Source organism: Chiloscyllium plagiosum, unplaced genomic scaffold, assembly GCF_037043375.1.
Source record: "Chiloscyllium plagiosum isolate Xiang-an unplaced genomic scaffold, Cpla_swu_hap1 HiC_scaffold_23, whole genome shotgun sequence".
Classification (NCBI taxonomy): domain Eukaryota; kingdom Metazoa; phylum Chordata; class Chondrichthyes; order Orectolobiformes; family Hemiscylliidae; genus Chiloscyllium; species Chiloscyllium plagiosum.
In genome coordinates this window covers 18,659,432-18,673,110 of record NW_028270161.1, presented here as the reverse complement: position 1 = coordinate 18,673,110, position 13,679 = coordinate 18,659,432, and the positions used below count along the sequence as shown (strand labels likewise).

The window sequence follows — 13,679 nt, the reverse complement described above, 5'->3', positions numbered from 1 at the left end:
GCACTTTCTTTTTTTTTTCTCCTTTTCCTTCTGTTTTCTTTCTTGTGTGCACTTGTTGTCTCAGTCCTATCATTCAGTCCCACAGCAAGATGTGGGTTTAATAACCTCTTGACATCTTTTGTTGCAAAGATGCATGTTGGCAGTTCAATACTTGAGGCCTCTTTTGTTTTTACCTCTTAGAAAAGGAAATTCTCTATATAAGCAAGGACTCTATTTGTAAATCCACTGTATTAGAAATAACAAATCAGTCTGCTGGTAGTTCTCAGACACAAGACTCCATTATGAAGAAGTTTAACTATTCATTTTCAATTTGAGGTTTCTAGATGCAAGTTTAGTTGCCAATTTAGCCTCTCTGGGCAACTAAACTTCAAAAAGTAATTAAATGAACTTAAATAGCTGAGAAAAGCTTTGGGAGCTCCTGTGTGTGTGAGTGAATGAGTGACGCTATATATAACTGCTGCTGGATAAAGACTCTCAGCAACTGTACTAGTCAAGTTATCTTGTACAAACAGCAGAGAAAGCCTGAAACTCCTCAGAGACCAGATTCACTTTCCTCTTTGCTTTTTGGAATGATTGAAATCAAAATGTATTCTTTCAGTTTTGTAAAGTTGAACTAAATGATCGGTTTCTGTGCTGTGAGATTCTTAACTGGATCAGACTTGATGTGTCATTTTACGCCGCAGAACTTTTACTGAGTCTGATGCTGCCTTTCTGTCAGCTGCACTATTGGAAGGGTTAGGCCAGGCGTGGGCAGTGCTTTAACCCTCCATGTCAATAATCTACTGCAACTGATTAGCCCGGCCTGACAAGGAGAGCAGACATTTTAATGGGTTCTTAAGGAGCTAGACTTGACTAAGCAAACCAAACAAATTTGATTTTCTGATTTCTACATCAGCACAAGTATGTTTCCATCTCAGAAGTACAAGCCAAGAGGGAGGAAGAACTGCAGAAATGTCCAGTGTCACTGGTAAGGGCTTGTAGCACAAATTCACCTTGTGGTATACAGAATACATCAGGAAAGCCAGAGGACTCTTAGACAATCACATTCCTTCTCTGAGCAGTCTCTTCAGTAGAGAAGAAGGGCAAGTGGGGGAAATGACTTCATATCTATTAATGTGCACGTTATGAAAATATCCCTTGAAAGCTCTGACTGGCCTGCCAATGTCCAGTCATTCTCTTTCTTTCCCCTCCATTGTCTAATTCTGGTTACCTTGCACAGTAGTTCATTCTAAATCTCCCTTTTGTTAGAGTACATTCCTTTTGTTAAGTATCTTTGCTTTTTAATACATTTTTTTGTTCCTAATTTTGATTTAATGTTGCTTGGGAATGTTGTGTGAGGTAGCCCGTGTTGGGAGATTAATTATGCATGCTAGAGTCTAAATGACTCACCTCTTGAAGGAAAGAATCAAGACATTTTGCAGAAGGTCTCCAGGGCAAGGTTGAGTCCAGTCCAAGACACCAGCTGGGAAGAATCTGTGGGAGGAAAGGCATTGATCAGCCACAAGGGTATATATCTTTCCCCCATTGCTGTGAGTATAGAGTAGGGAAACCTATTTTAACTCCCTGGTAATTTACTGCCCTTCTAGCAACTTGTGGGAAATCATCCACCTAATTTATGTTGAAGTCAGGCATCAAAGATAACGCTTGAATTCAATAACAGGCTGAACCTAGTACATAAAGCAAAAAGTTGCAAGTCTACCATTTCTTTAAACACAGGGAGCTGAGGTGGTGGAGCAGAGCCCAGTTGAGATCCTGTATCAGGCAATGTTACACAACCTACCTCAGTATATGGTGAGTATCGACTTTTTACAGCTTGTGTCCTCAACAGTGCCTGGGTCCATGACCAGTGTCCCCATCAGTCCCCTTCTATCAGTTTTCTCAATTTCCAAGGCCCCCCAGAACACAGTTCATTGATCAAAGAGGACAGATTCACAGGAGTCAGCACATCCTCACACCAAGAGGCACTGCTCTGGCGCACTCAGTCTGAGAATCAAACCTGGAATCGTCCTTTGCCGTGTTGCCCTGTAAAATTTACACTATTTCCTGTTTTGCTGTTTCTCTCTGTGCTTTTCCTTTCCACTGGATCAACAGCTGGAATCTCCTAGGAAATGAGCCGATGTCCTTTGTATGTCTTATGCTGACTTTACCAGATGAGCTCTTGCAGATACTGCAGATTATTAACTTGTTATGGTTGTTTCCCTGCTATTACCTAATTCAGTTTCCAACTCATTAACTTGTACGCCCCCCCCCCCCACCCCGGATTGAGCCCTGCTTGAAAAGCTGTAAACTTCCTGGAGACAGATTTGTTTCCCAGGAGAGATTTGCACCTGTTCAGATGCCAATATAACTTGGTTATCAATGCTGTCAACCTTAGGGTCTGCAGGTTGTGATATCAAACCTTATTCTAGAGAGCCCAACACTCCAGTATTTGAGGGTATGCTACATGGTCAGAGGTGTCATCTTTTGAATGAGACTTCAAACTCAGGTGAACATAAAGTAGCCCCGATACCTTTTTTTTTTGGAAGAGTAAGGGGCTTTCTTCCCAAATTCCAAGCCAATATTTATCCCTCAATTAGCATCATTTAAACCAAATTGTGATTGCCATATTACTGTTTGTAGGAATTTGCTGTAAGCATGTTAGCTGCTGTGTGTCCTAACGGTGATTTTCCCATTCAGAAGTGCCTCATTACCTGTACAGTGATTTTGGGATATGCTGAGAAAGACTCTATATAAAGACAATTTCTTGCTTTCTAGCTAACAATATTTGATGGGCTGCTGGGTTATTATTCTCTACAGATAGCCCTGCTGAAGATCCAGCTGGCTGCTGCTCCCACATCCAAGGCAAAGACTGACTCCATCAATATCTTGGCTGATCTTCTGCCTGAGGAGATGCCGTAAGTTTTGTTCAGATAATAAATTTGCTTTTCCTTTCTCCATCTGTCTGTCTGTCCTCATTTGCAATGTTACCTATAAAAAGCAATGATTTTTAACTCCCACCACCTTTTAAATGTGAGCCGTGTTTCCTGGTGGTGTGTTCCCCAACAACTTCAAGAACTGTTCACCCACATCAGATCAAGTTCTGTCTTCCAACATCAGATCATTCTGTGCATTTATTGTACTCCTTGTTGGTGAGATATGGCCTTTGGATCTGTGATTAGTCGTCTTACCTAAACTGAGACTAAACAGTCAGAGCAGAGGAGGGACTTTGGCTGATGTTATTTCCCAGGAGCTCCAGAAAACAAGAGTCAAATGTCACTGACCTAGGCAAATGCAAATTGGAATCAAAACTGGATGTTCTTTCCCAGTGCTACAGATTCTAGTATGCATTGAACATTTGCAAGTTGAAGTAATAAGAGTATTTAATATTTCAGTGAAATAGATTCTGCCCTTTGTTGCTTTTTGTGCAGCAATACAGTGTTACAAAGCATGAAGTTGGGGATTGATGTCAACAGACATAAGGAAATCATTGTTAAAGCGATTTCGGCACTCATGCTGCTGTTACTCAAGCATCTCAAACTCAATCATATCTACCAGGTAAGCAGTGCCAGAGCTTGCAGTGGGTGGTTGAGCTGTGGGGGAAGTTGTGGGGTGGTGCATTCTGTGTGTGTGATTGGGGTGGGGGTGACTTTCCTAACTCTGTGCAGTTCCCAATTCTGAGCTAAATTACCTTAATGCTCCAATTTAAATCAGATTGGGTGTCTTGAGCCTCCTGGTGGTCAACTAAGGAGCAGCAGAGACAGAGTCTGTGAGTATTTCCACAAGTGTGTGAAACATTCATTATTCTGTTTTTTTTCTCTCCTAAAGTACCGGCAAATTAATCTGATTCTAGAGACTGACAACAAAATAACTAACAGACCTTAGTCAGTGGAATTTTGTTTTTAAAGCTGTACTGTTAATCATGATTCATTTCAAATTACAGTTCTGCGTCTAAATCCTGGATTATGTTTCAGCCTCAAACTCACTTACAGATATCCATTATTCTATATATAAACCGCCTGGACCTCTGGATTCCATTCCAGCCCGTGACTCACTCTCTTCATATAGCAGCCTGACGAGCAACATTAAACGTGACTTTGCCCAACCCCTTTACACCTTCAGCTGCCACAGAGACAGTAGAAGTTGGTCATCTAGGGACAGATGAGCAGTGTTTCAGAGATTTTTTTTTTGGATAGCCATGTCCACAGTGTCTCAGTCGGTGACCATTGTTTCGCATTTCTTTTATCCAACACTTGTGATGTCCAAAGGCAGATTATGCTGACTTGTGTTTTTGTTGTGAAGTGAGGGCTGGTGGTCAATTCACGATTTCCAATAAGGCCTTGGTTCTTAATCCTCAAGCTTTCCTTCACCCTCCTCCACCTGTCACTTGACCACAGGTTTCTGATCAGATGTTCTAAAACCAAATCCCTCCTCAGAAGCATTTCTCAGACATCACAAACCTTTAAAATGATATCCGGTCTAAGAGCTGTACAAAATGTACAGCAATTGCGACTATCAATGATTCTCATGAAATCACCTTTTGTTTTTTTTTAAATTTTCAACAAACTATGCATGACTTCCTATTTAACCTCCATTTATCAAAGTAATAGTAAAAACCATCATAGAATCCCTACAGTGTGGAAGCAGGCCATTTGGCTCATCGAGTTCATACTGACCCTCAGAGTTTCCAACCCAGACCCATCCCATACTCTATCCCTCTAACCCTGTGTATCCCAGGGCTACTCCACCTAACCTTCACATCTTTAGACTGAGAGGGGAAACTGGAGCATCCGGAGGAAACCTATTTGGAGTTTGCACAGTCGCCTGAGTCTGGAATCGAACTTGGATCCCTGGTGCTGCAAGGCAGCAGTACTAACCTCTGAGCCACCATTCTGCCCTACTTCTACTTTTGGCCTCATGAGCAATTAGTCAACAATCCTATTCACTGGTCCTCAAAATCTTAAAGAAAATACAGGAAAACAGCAGGAAAATACTCCAGAACTAGGCAGCATCTGTGGAAACAGAAACCCTGTTAGCACTTGACAATGACCTTTTATCAGAACTAGAAGTTAGTTGAGATATAAGAGTTTTGAGTTCTCGCAGCACCAGTGAAAGGAAATAATCAAAAGGGAAGATCCTGTGATAGGGTGGAGAGCACTTGATTAAATTATAAAAGGGATGATGTGGTAAGGCAAAGTCAGTAAGAAATGAAAAGTTGGTTCGAGAGGTGGTACAGATGATTACTACATGAGAAGCAGGAATACTGGACCAAGTAGAGACAGTTCCATGGCCCCAGAGTATGATTTTTAAGGTTTGAGCAGGAGATGATCCCTGTCTTACTATCATCTTTTGCTTTCCCCTTAGTTTGAGTATGTTTCCCAGCACTTGGTATTTGCCAACTGCATCCCACTGATTCTGAAGTTCTTCAATCAGAGCATCATGTCGTACGTCACTGCCAAGAACAGGTAAGAAGAGGGAACTCTGAAATCAATCTGTGCGATTGCAAACCCAGTCGATGGAAAATGCATTTCAACCTAACATTACCCCATGACTAAATACTCCTGTGACTAAATCCAGAGATGGAGATACTTGGGGAAGACAGATGTCAGGTTTGATGTCTGATGTCTGATGCTTCCAATGATCGAATGACCACTTACACTCATTGCTCAGAGTCTTCTACCCTGAGAAATGGCAGTACCTTTGAGGTGCTAATTGAAGGAACTGTACCACCTCAAAAGGGGGAGGGACATCTGAACTGGAAAAGCCAAATCCATTTAGCCTGGATACTCTATTTGACTTGCTCATTAGTTGAGACAATGAGGGAAATTAAAACTGGGTTGTACCCAAACTGCTCCTCCAGAGTTAACAGAAGCTGGTATTCTATTTCAAAGGTGCCAGTCTTTCTCTTTAACATCCCTTTCATTCCCATTATGGGTAGCCTTCAGGAACCATCATAACTGAATCTAAACCTCTCCTGTGCTCCTTTTGTCTGCTGGCAGTGCTTCCACTAACTATGTAGGGATCAGGAGCTATGATGGTGCCTGGGTTAGGTTTGGCTCACGTTACTCACTGTAGCTTCATGACTGAATGTGGGTACCTTTAAATAGATCAAGGAATAAACGTGGGACCTCCCTGATCTATAACAATCAAACATTCATGAATGACAACATACATTTTAAAAACCATTTTTGAAAGCTAATGCTTTGTTTTTCTTCAAAATATGAAGTTCTTTGCTTCACAAATAAGAGTACAGTGTACAAAAGTGATGAAGTTATATTAAACTGTTAAAAGTCACTGGCTAGGCCCTAGCTGGAACATGATATCTGTTCTGGAAACCAAGCTTTGGGAAGAATGTCCAAGCTTTGGAAAGGATTCAGAGAAAGTTTACTCGAATGTTACCAGCGATGAGGGACTTCAGTAAAGCAGAGAGATTAGAGAGGTTGGGATTGACCTCTTTAGGGCAGAGAGGATTAGGGACCAATCAGGACATATTTAAAATTAGTAGTAGTTTTTGATGGAATAGAAAGGAAGAAATTAATTTCACTTGCAAAAAGGCCAGAAGCTAGAAAACAAAGATTTAAAATAATGGACAAGAAAGCCGGGTAATGTGAGAGAAGGTGAGGTATTCTTTACTCTGAAAGTCAGGAAGCAGATGCAACAGAATCTTGCAAAAGGGAGTTGAATCTGTCCATAAATAAAAAAGAAGAGGAAAAGAACTGTGCATTGCTAGTATTGACCCTGCACATAATACTTCTCTCTGCAGATTGGGGAGGGTAGGGACACTGGGGAAAGGGGGGGCCCCCCAGAGTTGGCACCTTTCCAAGAGCTCAGTGAGGACTGGGTATAAATGGTGTGAGGTCACTAAGATCATTTCATAAGTGGTTGAGCAATAACGTTTGAGGACACTCCCTTAATTGTTTTTTTTTCTGTGTGCACAGTATCTCTGTCCTAGACTACCCTCACTGCGTGATCCATGAGTTGCCAGAACTCACCACCGAAGTTCTGGTAAGTATAGATTTGGCAGAAATCTGATTCTATCTTGTGATACTGGATTATATTGAGTTCACAACACTCCGGTTTAAGCTCCACCTGGGCTGATTAGCTTCCCACTCCTGGGCAGAGAAGGCAAAATTCGACCACTCCCTGATTCCTGTTGGTAAGAGCAGGTCTGTAGACACTGAGTGAGGATAAGATGTGTGAATAGTAGGGAATGCTATAACCAGGGGGGCTATATGTCAACAGCAATCAGCACCTTCAGGATAGAGGGCAAAACTATTTAACAAAAATGCAAGGTAAAATTAATTCTCTTACATTGTTCCAGCATTAATCATTTGTACCACAACTGGGTTGTCCCCAGTGAGTACCATCTTCGCCTCTGAAGCAGAAGATCATTGGGTCCAGTTCATCTCATTGCAGGTGTCAGTTTTACGTTCAGATGTTAAATAGCATGCTTCATCTGGTGGACACTATTTAAAGAAACCAAAGAATGGTTCATCACAATACCATATCCAATGTCCCAACAGACTTAACATCCCTAAACACAATGACTGACAATGGCTCCTGATCCAACAAAACCTTGAACTTAAACTTCACTTGATCCTGTTCAGACCTTTCCCAACAACATTACTAAAGGTTTCTCTCACCTGACCGCCCTCAAAGATCTTTGCGTCCTTTCAACTTCAGCCTCTTGTACATCATCCATTTCTATTGCCTTCAGCTATCTAGACTCCCAGCTCTAGAATTCCCTCAATCCTGGAAATACTCCAACCCTCCACTTTGACTCTCCTTAAAACCTACCTAGCTTTTAGTCACCTGTCCCCGAACAGCTTGGTCTTTGCCCCAATTCCTCTTTTAAATGCTTTAGGATGTTTTGAAGTGATTTAGATCAGGAATAATTCATATCCCTGCTAAACTCTGTCCACTGAGTCCTGCTTATTCTTACACCTATAGGATTAACATCATTTCACAGTGGAAGAAACTGCCCAAGAATGTTACATTCCTCCAAATGGCCTGTTTAATTTTAATAAGCCTTAGCTATAATATAAATGTCCCAGATATTTTAAAGGCCTTGGATTTCTCTCTTCAAAATATACTTACCCAGGGGGAGTGTACAAGAGGAGGATTCATTTCAGTCGTGACAGAAAATGTCAAATGAGACGATTTACAAATTTTATAATTTTGGCAATGAGAAATTAACAAGCAATAGACTTTAATGGATAAGTAAACAGCTATGACAAAAACAGTCAAAAATATATAAAATAGAATGCAGTTTAATTATTTTTAATAAATATTTATTTAAAACACATTTAGGTTTTTTACAACATTACAAAACCAGTACAAAATAGTATGACAACTTTATAATATAGTAGCAATAATAGAAAACAAACTATTACTCCACAGATGACCGAAATACAAAAAAAACTCTATTTAAAAACTACAATTCAATAAGTAACCAAGAAGAAAGATGAAAGTAAATAAATAAATGAAATAAAATTAAACCACCTTATAACAAGGTAACTTAAATTCTATTTAATTAAATTACTACACTCAGCGCAATCTCATCAAAGCTCCCCACCACTGGGAGCAATAGTAAGTAAACCTGCATTTGTTCGGGATTCTTCACCAACACCCCCACCCCCCCCGGGGCCCAGTTTGATATTTCTAATTAATCAGAAGTACCTAAGTATGCGTAAAATATTGTAATAGAATATCCATCAACATTTAAAGTAATATTTTATCTTCAAACCCAAGCTTCTGGTGGGACAAAATATCTATTGAGAATTATTACCTGAAAGTTCCTAACGCTTCTGGATTCCTTCTACTTTTATGTGATGCTGCATCCTTAACATTGCTCCTTAATTATTTGGTGAAGATTCCTTTATGAAGTTGAGGTTTTATCTAATCTGTTTCTTTATGATTGAAATAATTCCACAGAGGCCCATAACCAAGTTGCCCTTTATTTCAATGTGAAGTATCCTTGATCTAGTTCTTTCAGAGTCAGAACCTCTGACACTCCTGTTTATTTTTTTTTCTCCTGTTCTTTGTTTTACCCGCACACTACCACCTAACTGCTGTAATGCTTATTTATTCCCCAGCACCCATGTTGTGTGTGTGCAGGTGTGAGACACAGTGAAAGACACAAGGTGCACAAATCTTTATTCGGTTTCCACCACCAGGAAGAAAGGAAACTCCCGAGTAGCCTGTGACAAACAGTGCCCTTCACATTAAAGGGCAATGCTGTATGATCAAACAGTGAAGGGGAGGGCAGGGATTAAATCAAAATAGAGTTGGAGGGACACTCCTGTTTATATCTGTCAGCCAGGGTCCCTGACTGTTAATCTGATCCAATCAGGGAACTCGTATTCTATGAGGTCCAGCTGGCTAACCTCGTTACAATCACTACATCTCACCCCCTCTGAGTCAGAGAACATAGGGCTGTCCTTTTTTTTATATTGTAGCTCCTCCTGGGTCAGGTTCTTCCGATTGCCCCATTGTGGAGTGGGGGTGGGGGATAGGTGTAAAGCACAGCACAGGTCATTCTGCTATAAGCATGTTTCGTCAGCATAAATTGGCTATAACGCGATTGATGAATCATGGACATTGTTTGGATGACGTGAATGTTCTACTAAATGGGTGTAGTGATTTTCTATGAGCGATCTTCTACAGCACAATTTCCTATGGTAGTTTACCATCGCATGATTTTCTATAGCATGGGATTATAGAGGAACACAACTTTCACGATATAGCAAAACGAACTGTAGCTCGCCTCTTGCTCCCAGAGCGACTCGGAAGATATTAATTCTCTTCTTCAGGCTGCAAAAGGCGCCAAGGTGGTGACATCCGTCCTGTCTGTCTCAAATTCTGAGGTACCTTCATCACTTTATGGAGACGGAGAATCCTTGGGTTCCAGACCAGTCGGAAAGGCAGTTGAGGAGTTGGGCATATTTTCTCTCGCACCATTTTGAGTTTGCAGCCTTCATATGGTTCACATGCTTGTTCAGGACCGTCACACCTACCCAAACTGGACCTGACCTTGCATTCACTATGCCTCTTACCCAGTCCTGTGGCTCCTGCACCAAACTTCACCTCCTGAAGTAAACGGTCTCTATTATTCAGTGGAGTCTGGCATAGGTATTCCTGATGCCGTTTTCTCTCTCGCTCCTTCTCATGCGAGCTCTCTCTGCTTAAACAATCACGTAGTTGCATGTGGGATGGTGCTATAATCAAACAGGAACCAGGACAGTTTAGTGTGGACTGCTCTTTCTGCCAGACCATTGGATGGTATGGAACTCCCGATACATGATGAATACCATTTGACTTTAGGAAATACTCAATTCTCTACTGGTAAACAATGGCCCATTATCTGTGACTATACTTCTGGGAGTTCGTGTATTGCGAAAGTTGCATGATGAATGAATTCTATGCACGTCCGGCCATTTTGATTGGGCATCCCCGATGACTAAGAACATTTAGCCCATAGGAGGACTGAGTTCAGGGTTTACCCAGCTATTCCCACAAATATGTGGGGGAGCTGCTGGCAACAGTGTTTGACCTTGTTGACACTCTGGGCACTGCCCCACCAATACAGTTATGTCCACATCAATTCTGGTCACCAGACATAACATCTCACTAAAATGTTCATTTTGGAAACCCCTGGTGGAGTTCAGCCAGTACCTGACAGCAACCTTTGTTTGAGACAATCACTCTTGCTCCCCATAATAATGTGCCCTTCTGTCCTGTGATCTAGTCTCTCCGGGTCCAAGAAGATTTGAATTCTGGATGTGACGGCCTTTTGGATTCTCCCTCATCACCACCAGTTGTTTCAGTTTTGCCAGAACTGGATCTTCCTGGGTCCAAAGTATGAAATTGTCCACTGTGACTGGAAGTCTGTCCAGAATATCTAACACCATCACAGACTCTTCCAATGGCGGTACCACTGGTGGTGTAACTCCAGTGGGAGGCAGTCACTGCATCTGCATTTGCTACTTGGCCTCCCAGCCTCTTGCAAGCGGCAGTCACTTCCAGCGGTCCAATGTTGTAGTCCTTCCGGAGGCCTGCAAAGTGGTCTCTGATGGAGTGGTTTGCCTGCTTTGTGATCCTGACGGCAGTCCGGCTCAATCTTAATCTTTGGCGAGCTTCCAGCTCGGTGTTACGACTTCTTGGCATGTCGTTTTATCCATCTTTATGGGGGTGGGTCTTGCCCCTGCCCCGGCCCCAGCCCCAATGATTCAATGGCCCAGCGTTTTTTAAATGGCATTCTTAGCAGCAGTTTTTCTTCGGAGGCTTTTGGCCCAGTGGGGTGGCATCCCAGCATTTCAGTTTTCGTCCTGTTGTTTTGCTCTCAGTGGGAATGTTGTTCTCGTTCCAGCTGTGTCTGTCACCTCCTGTTTGGATTTCTTTGACACCAGGAGCCATGAAATGGACTTTGATGAACTTTGTCTTATATTTGTAAATTGTGGTTGTATCATGTCTTTTGTCATTAATGTAGGCGCCATGAAGGGACAACTTAGAACACTTTTCATTGTATTTTTCCTGTAAAAATACTTATGGCAATAAATTCTAAGTGCTCCTTATTGGTCTTCCCTGTTATTAGCACATCATCTAGATGAACGACAAACTGGGGTAGACCTTGTAAAATGTTCTCCACCATCCACTGAAAAATTGCATGGGCTGACGATAGCCCAGGTGGCAGTCATATGTTTGTAAAAACCCTTATGGATATTAATTGTAGTGTACGTCTGGGAATCCTCAACTAACCACAATTGCTAGTACACATGGCTCCTGTCCAGCATCGTGAAGTACAACCCCATCACCCCTCCCCCATCCCCATACCAACTTTGCGTATAAATCCTCTGTGATGGATTGGGTATTTATCTCACTGCAAAAAGCAGTTTTCCATTTGTTTAAAATTCATACAAAGGCAAACCAACCCATTGGGCTTCACAACCAGTACAATTGGTGTTGCCCATTCCGGAAACTGTACTGGTTTGACGAGTCCTTCATTTTCCAGCCTCCTGATTTCTGGCTCTACTTTTGCCCGTAGGGCAAATAGCACTGGGCGGGCCTTGCAGAATCATGGAATTGCTTCCTGGTCAACATTCAAAGTGGCCTTGGCTCCTTTGATAAGCCTAGACCTTCCCGAAAAATGTCCGGACATTTAATTAGGGCTTCGGCAGGCATTTTCAACTCAAAACATTGAACCAATCTGGGTGAATCTTTCTCAATCAATGTCATCCCATTAAGCTTGCACCCAAGCCTTTTACTACAATCAGTGGTAATTGAACCAGTTGCTTCTCATGAGAGACGGAATCGAAGTTGTGCCCTTAATCTGTAAAGGTTCCCTGATATAGGTTCTCAGTCTAGCTGAGGTCTTGCGCAAACTTAAGGGTTGGAATCCAGAGCAAATCTTGTTCAAGACTGGTTCTGTGATCACTGGTACAGCTACGTTGTTATTGACCTCCATGAGAACTGTGTGAACGTTTAACCAGACATTTATTTTGATTGTTTCATAACATTCAAACTAAAACCAATCTAACTTTTCCAAACCAGGTATAGGTGGACTTTCCAGGGTGTGCACTCTCTTGAATGCTAGCCTATGAGTTCTCTTACTCAATTTAGGTCTGGTGGGATTCTTTTGCTGTCTCAATACCACATACCGACAGCAACTACAACAGCTTGCCATCCTAAATCCTGAAGAAAATTTTAACCCTTTGGCCAAGGCTTGTCTTTGTTTGGAGTTTTGCTGTGGGCTGACCTAGAGTCCCTCTGTTCAGGATATGTCCTGAGTGAGGCTATGCAATTGCCTTCCCTCAAGTGTGCTTCCCCAGGTTCAGTCGCACTGGCGAAGGTATCCACTTACAATAGAATACCCTATAACTCATGCTCCATTTCCTGCATTTTTCCAAAGATAAAGCTAGTTGTACTGCCTGTTTGAAGTCCAGTTGGGCTTCAGCTAGTAGGCGTTCTTGTATGGTTATATCATTAGTTCCAAAAACCAAACAGTCTCTCATCATCTCAATAACGGTTAAACCAAAGACACATCCCTTTGCCAGTTGCCTTCACCGAGTCACAAATCCTGATACGGATTCTCCGGTTGTTGAATTGCCGAGTAAAACCAATCACGACTCAGAATTAGAGGAGGCTTGGTGTCATGATATGCCTTAATCTGTCAATTCTTGAAAGCTTTTAGTATCTGGTGCCTCAGAGAAAGTTAGCCTCCGAATAACTAAAAAGGCTGCAGGTCCACAAGGTGTTAGAATTACAAATGGCTTTTCATCTGCCCCAATGTCATTTGCTTGGAAAATATAACACATTCTTTCCATATACCTGGCTCTTAGTCTTCAGAATTGAACGAGTCGAGCTTCCTAAATAACAGCATGAAATGCTTACCCCAACTCAGACAACTGTTACAAGCAAATTTGTTCAGGAGCATGCTTTTCTCTTGTCGCCAGTGAAATAACTCCACAGAGGCTGATATCCCCTCACCATGTATCCCTTTATGTACATGTAAAGAGTCCTTGATACTCATCTAGCTGTCAGTGAACAGAACCTCTGACACTTCTGTATTTTTAAAAAATCTTTTCATGATGCCTGATACTTGTGTTTATTTTTTTCTTCTGTTCCCCACACTACCGCCTAACTGTGGTACCAGGTGATACTTCTGTTTGATTTTTTTTTTACTTTTCTGTACTTATTTTTCTCCC

At 41.8% G+C, this 13,679-nt stretch overlaps 1 protein-coding gene across 1 annotated transcript in view; it reads left to right on the top strand.

The window, feature by feature from the left end:
- The window catches only part of LOC122561470 (striatin-interacting protein 2-like), a 41,156-nt gene that overhangs the window by 16,537 nt on the left and 10,940 nt on the right, over positions 1–13,679 (top strand). Inside the window, exons 8-14 of the mRNA XM_087999284.1 lie at positions 181–227; positions 896–967; positions 1,717–1,791; positions 2,797–2,894; positions 3,408–3,534; positions 5,341–5,441; positions 6,915–6,981. Of these exons, the coding sequence (XP_087855410.1) occupies positions 181–227; positions 896–967; positions 1,717–1,791; positions 2,797–2,894; positions 3,408–3,534; positions 5,341–5,441; positions 6,915–6,981 (587 nt within the window). The remainder of the gene's footprint in view (positions 1–180; positions 228–895; positions 968–1,716; positions 1,792–2,796; positions 2,895–3,407; positions 3,535–5,340; positions 5,442–6,914; positions 6,982–13,679) is intronic.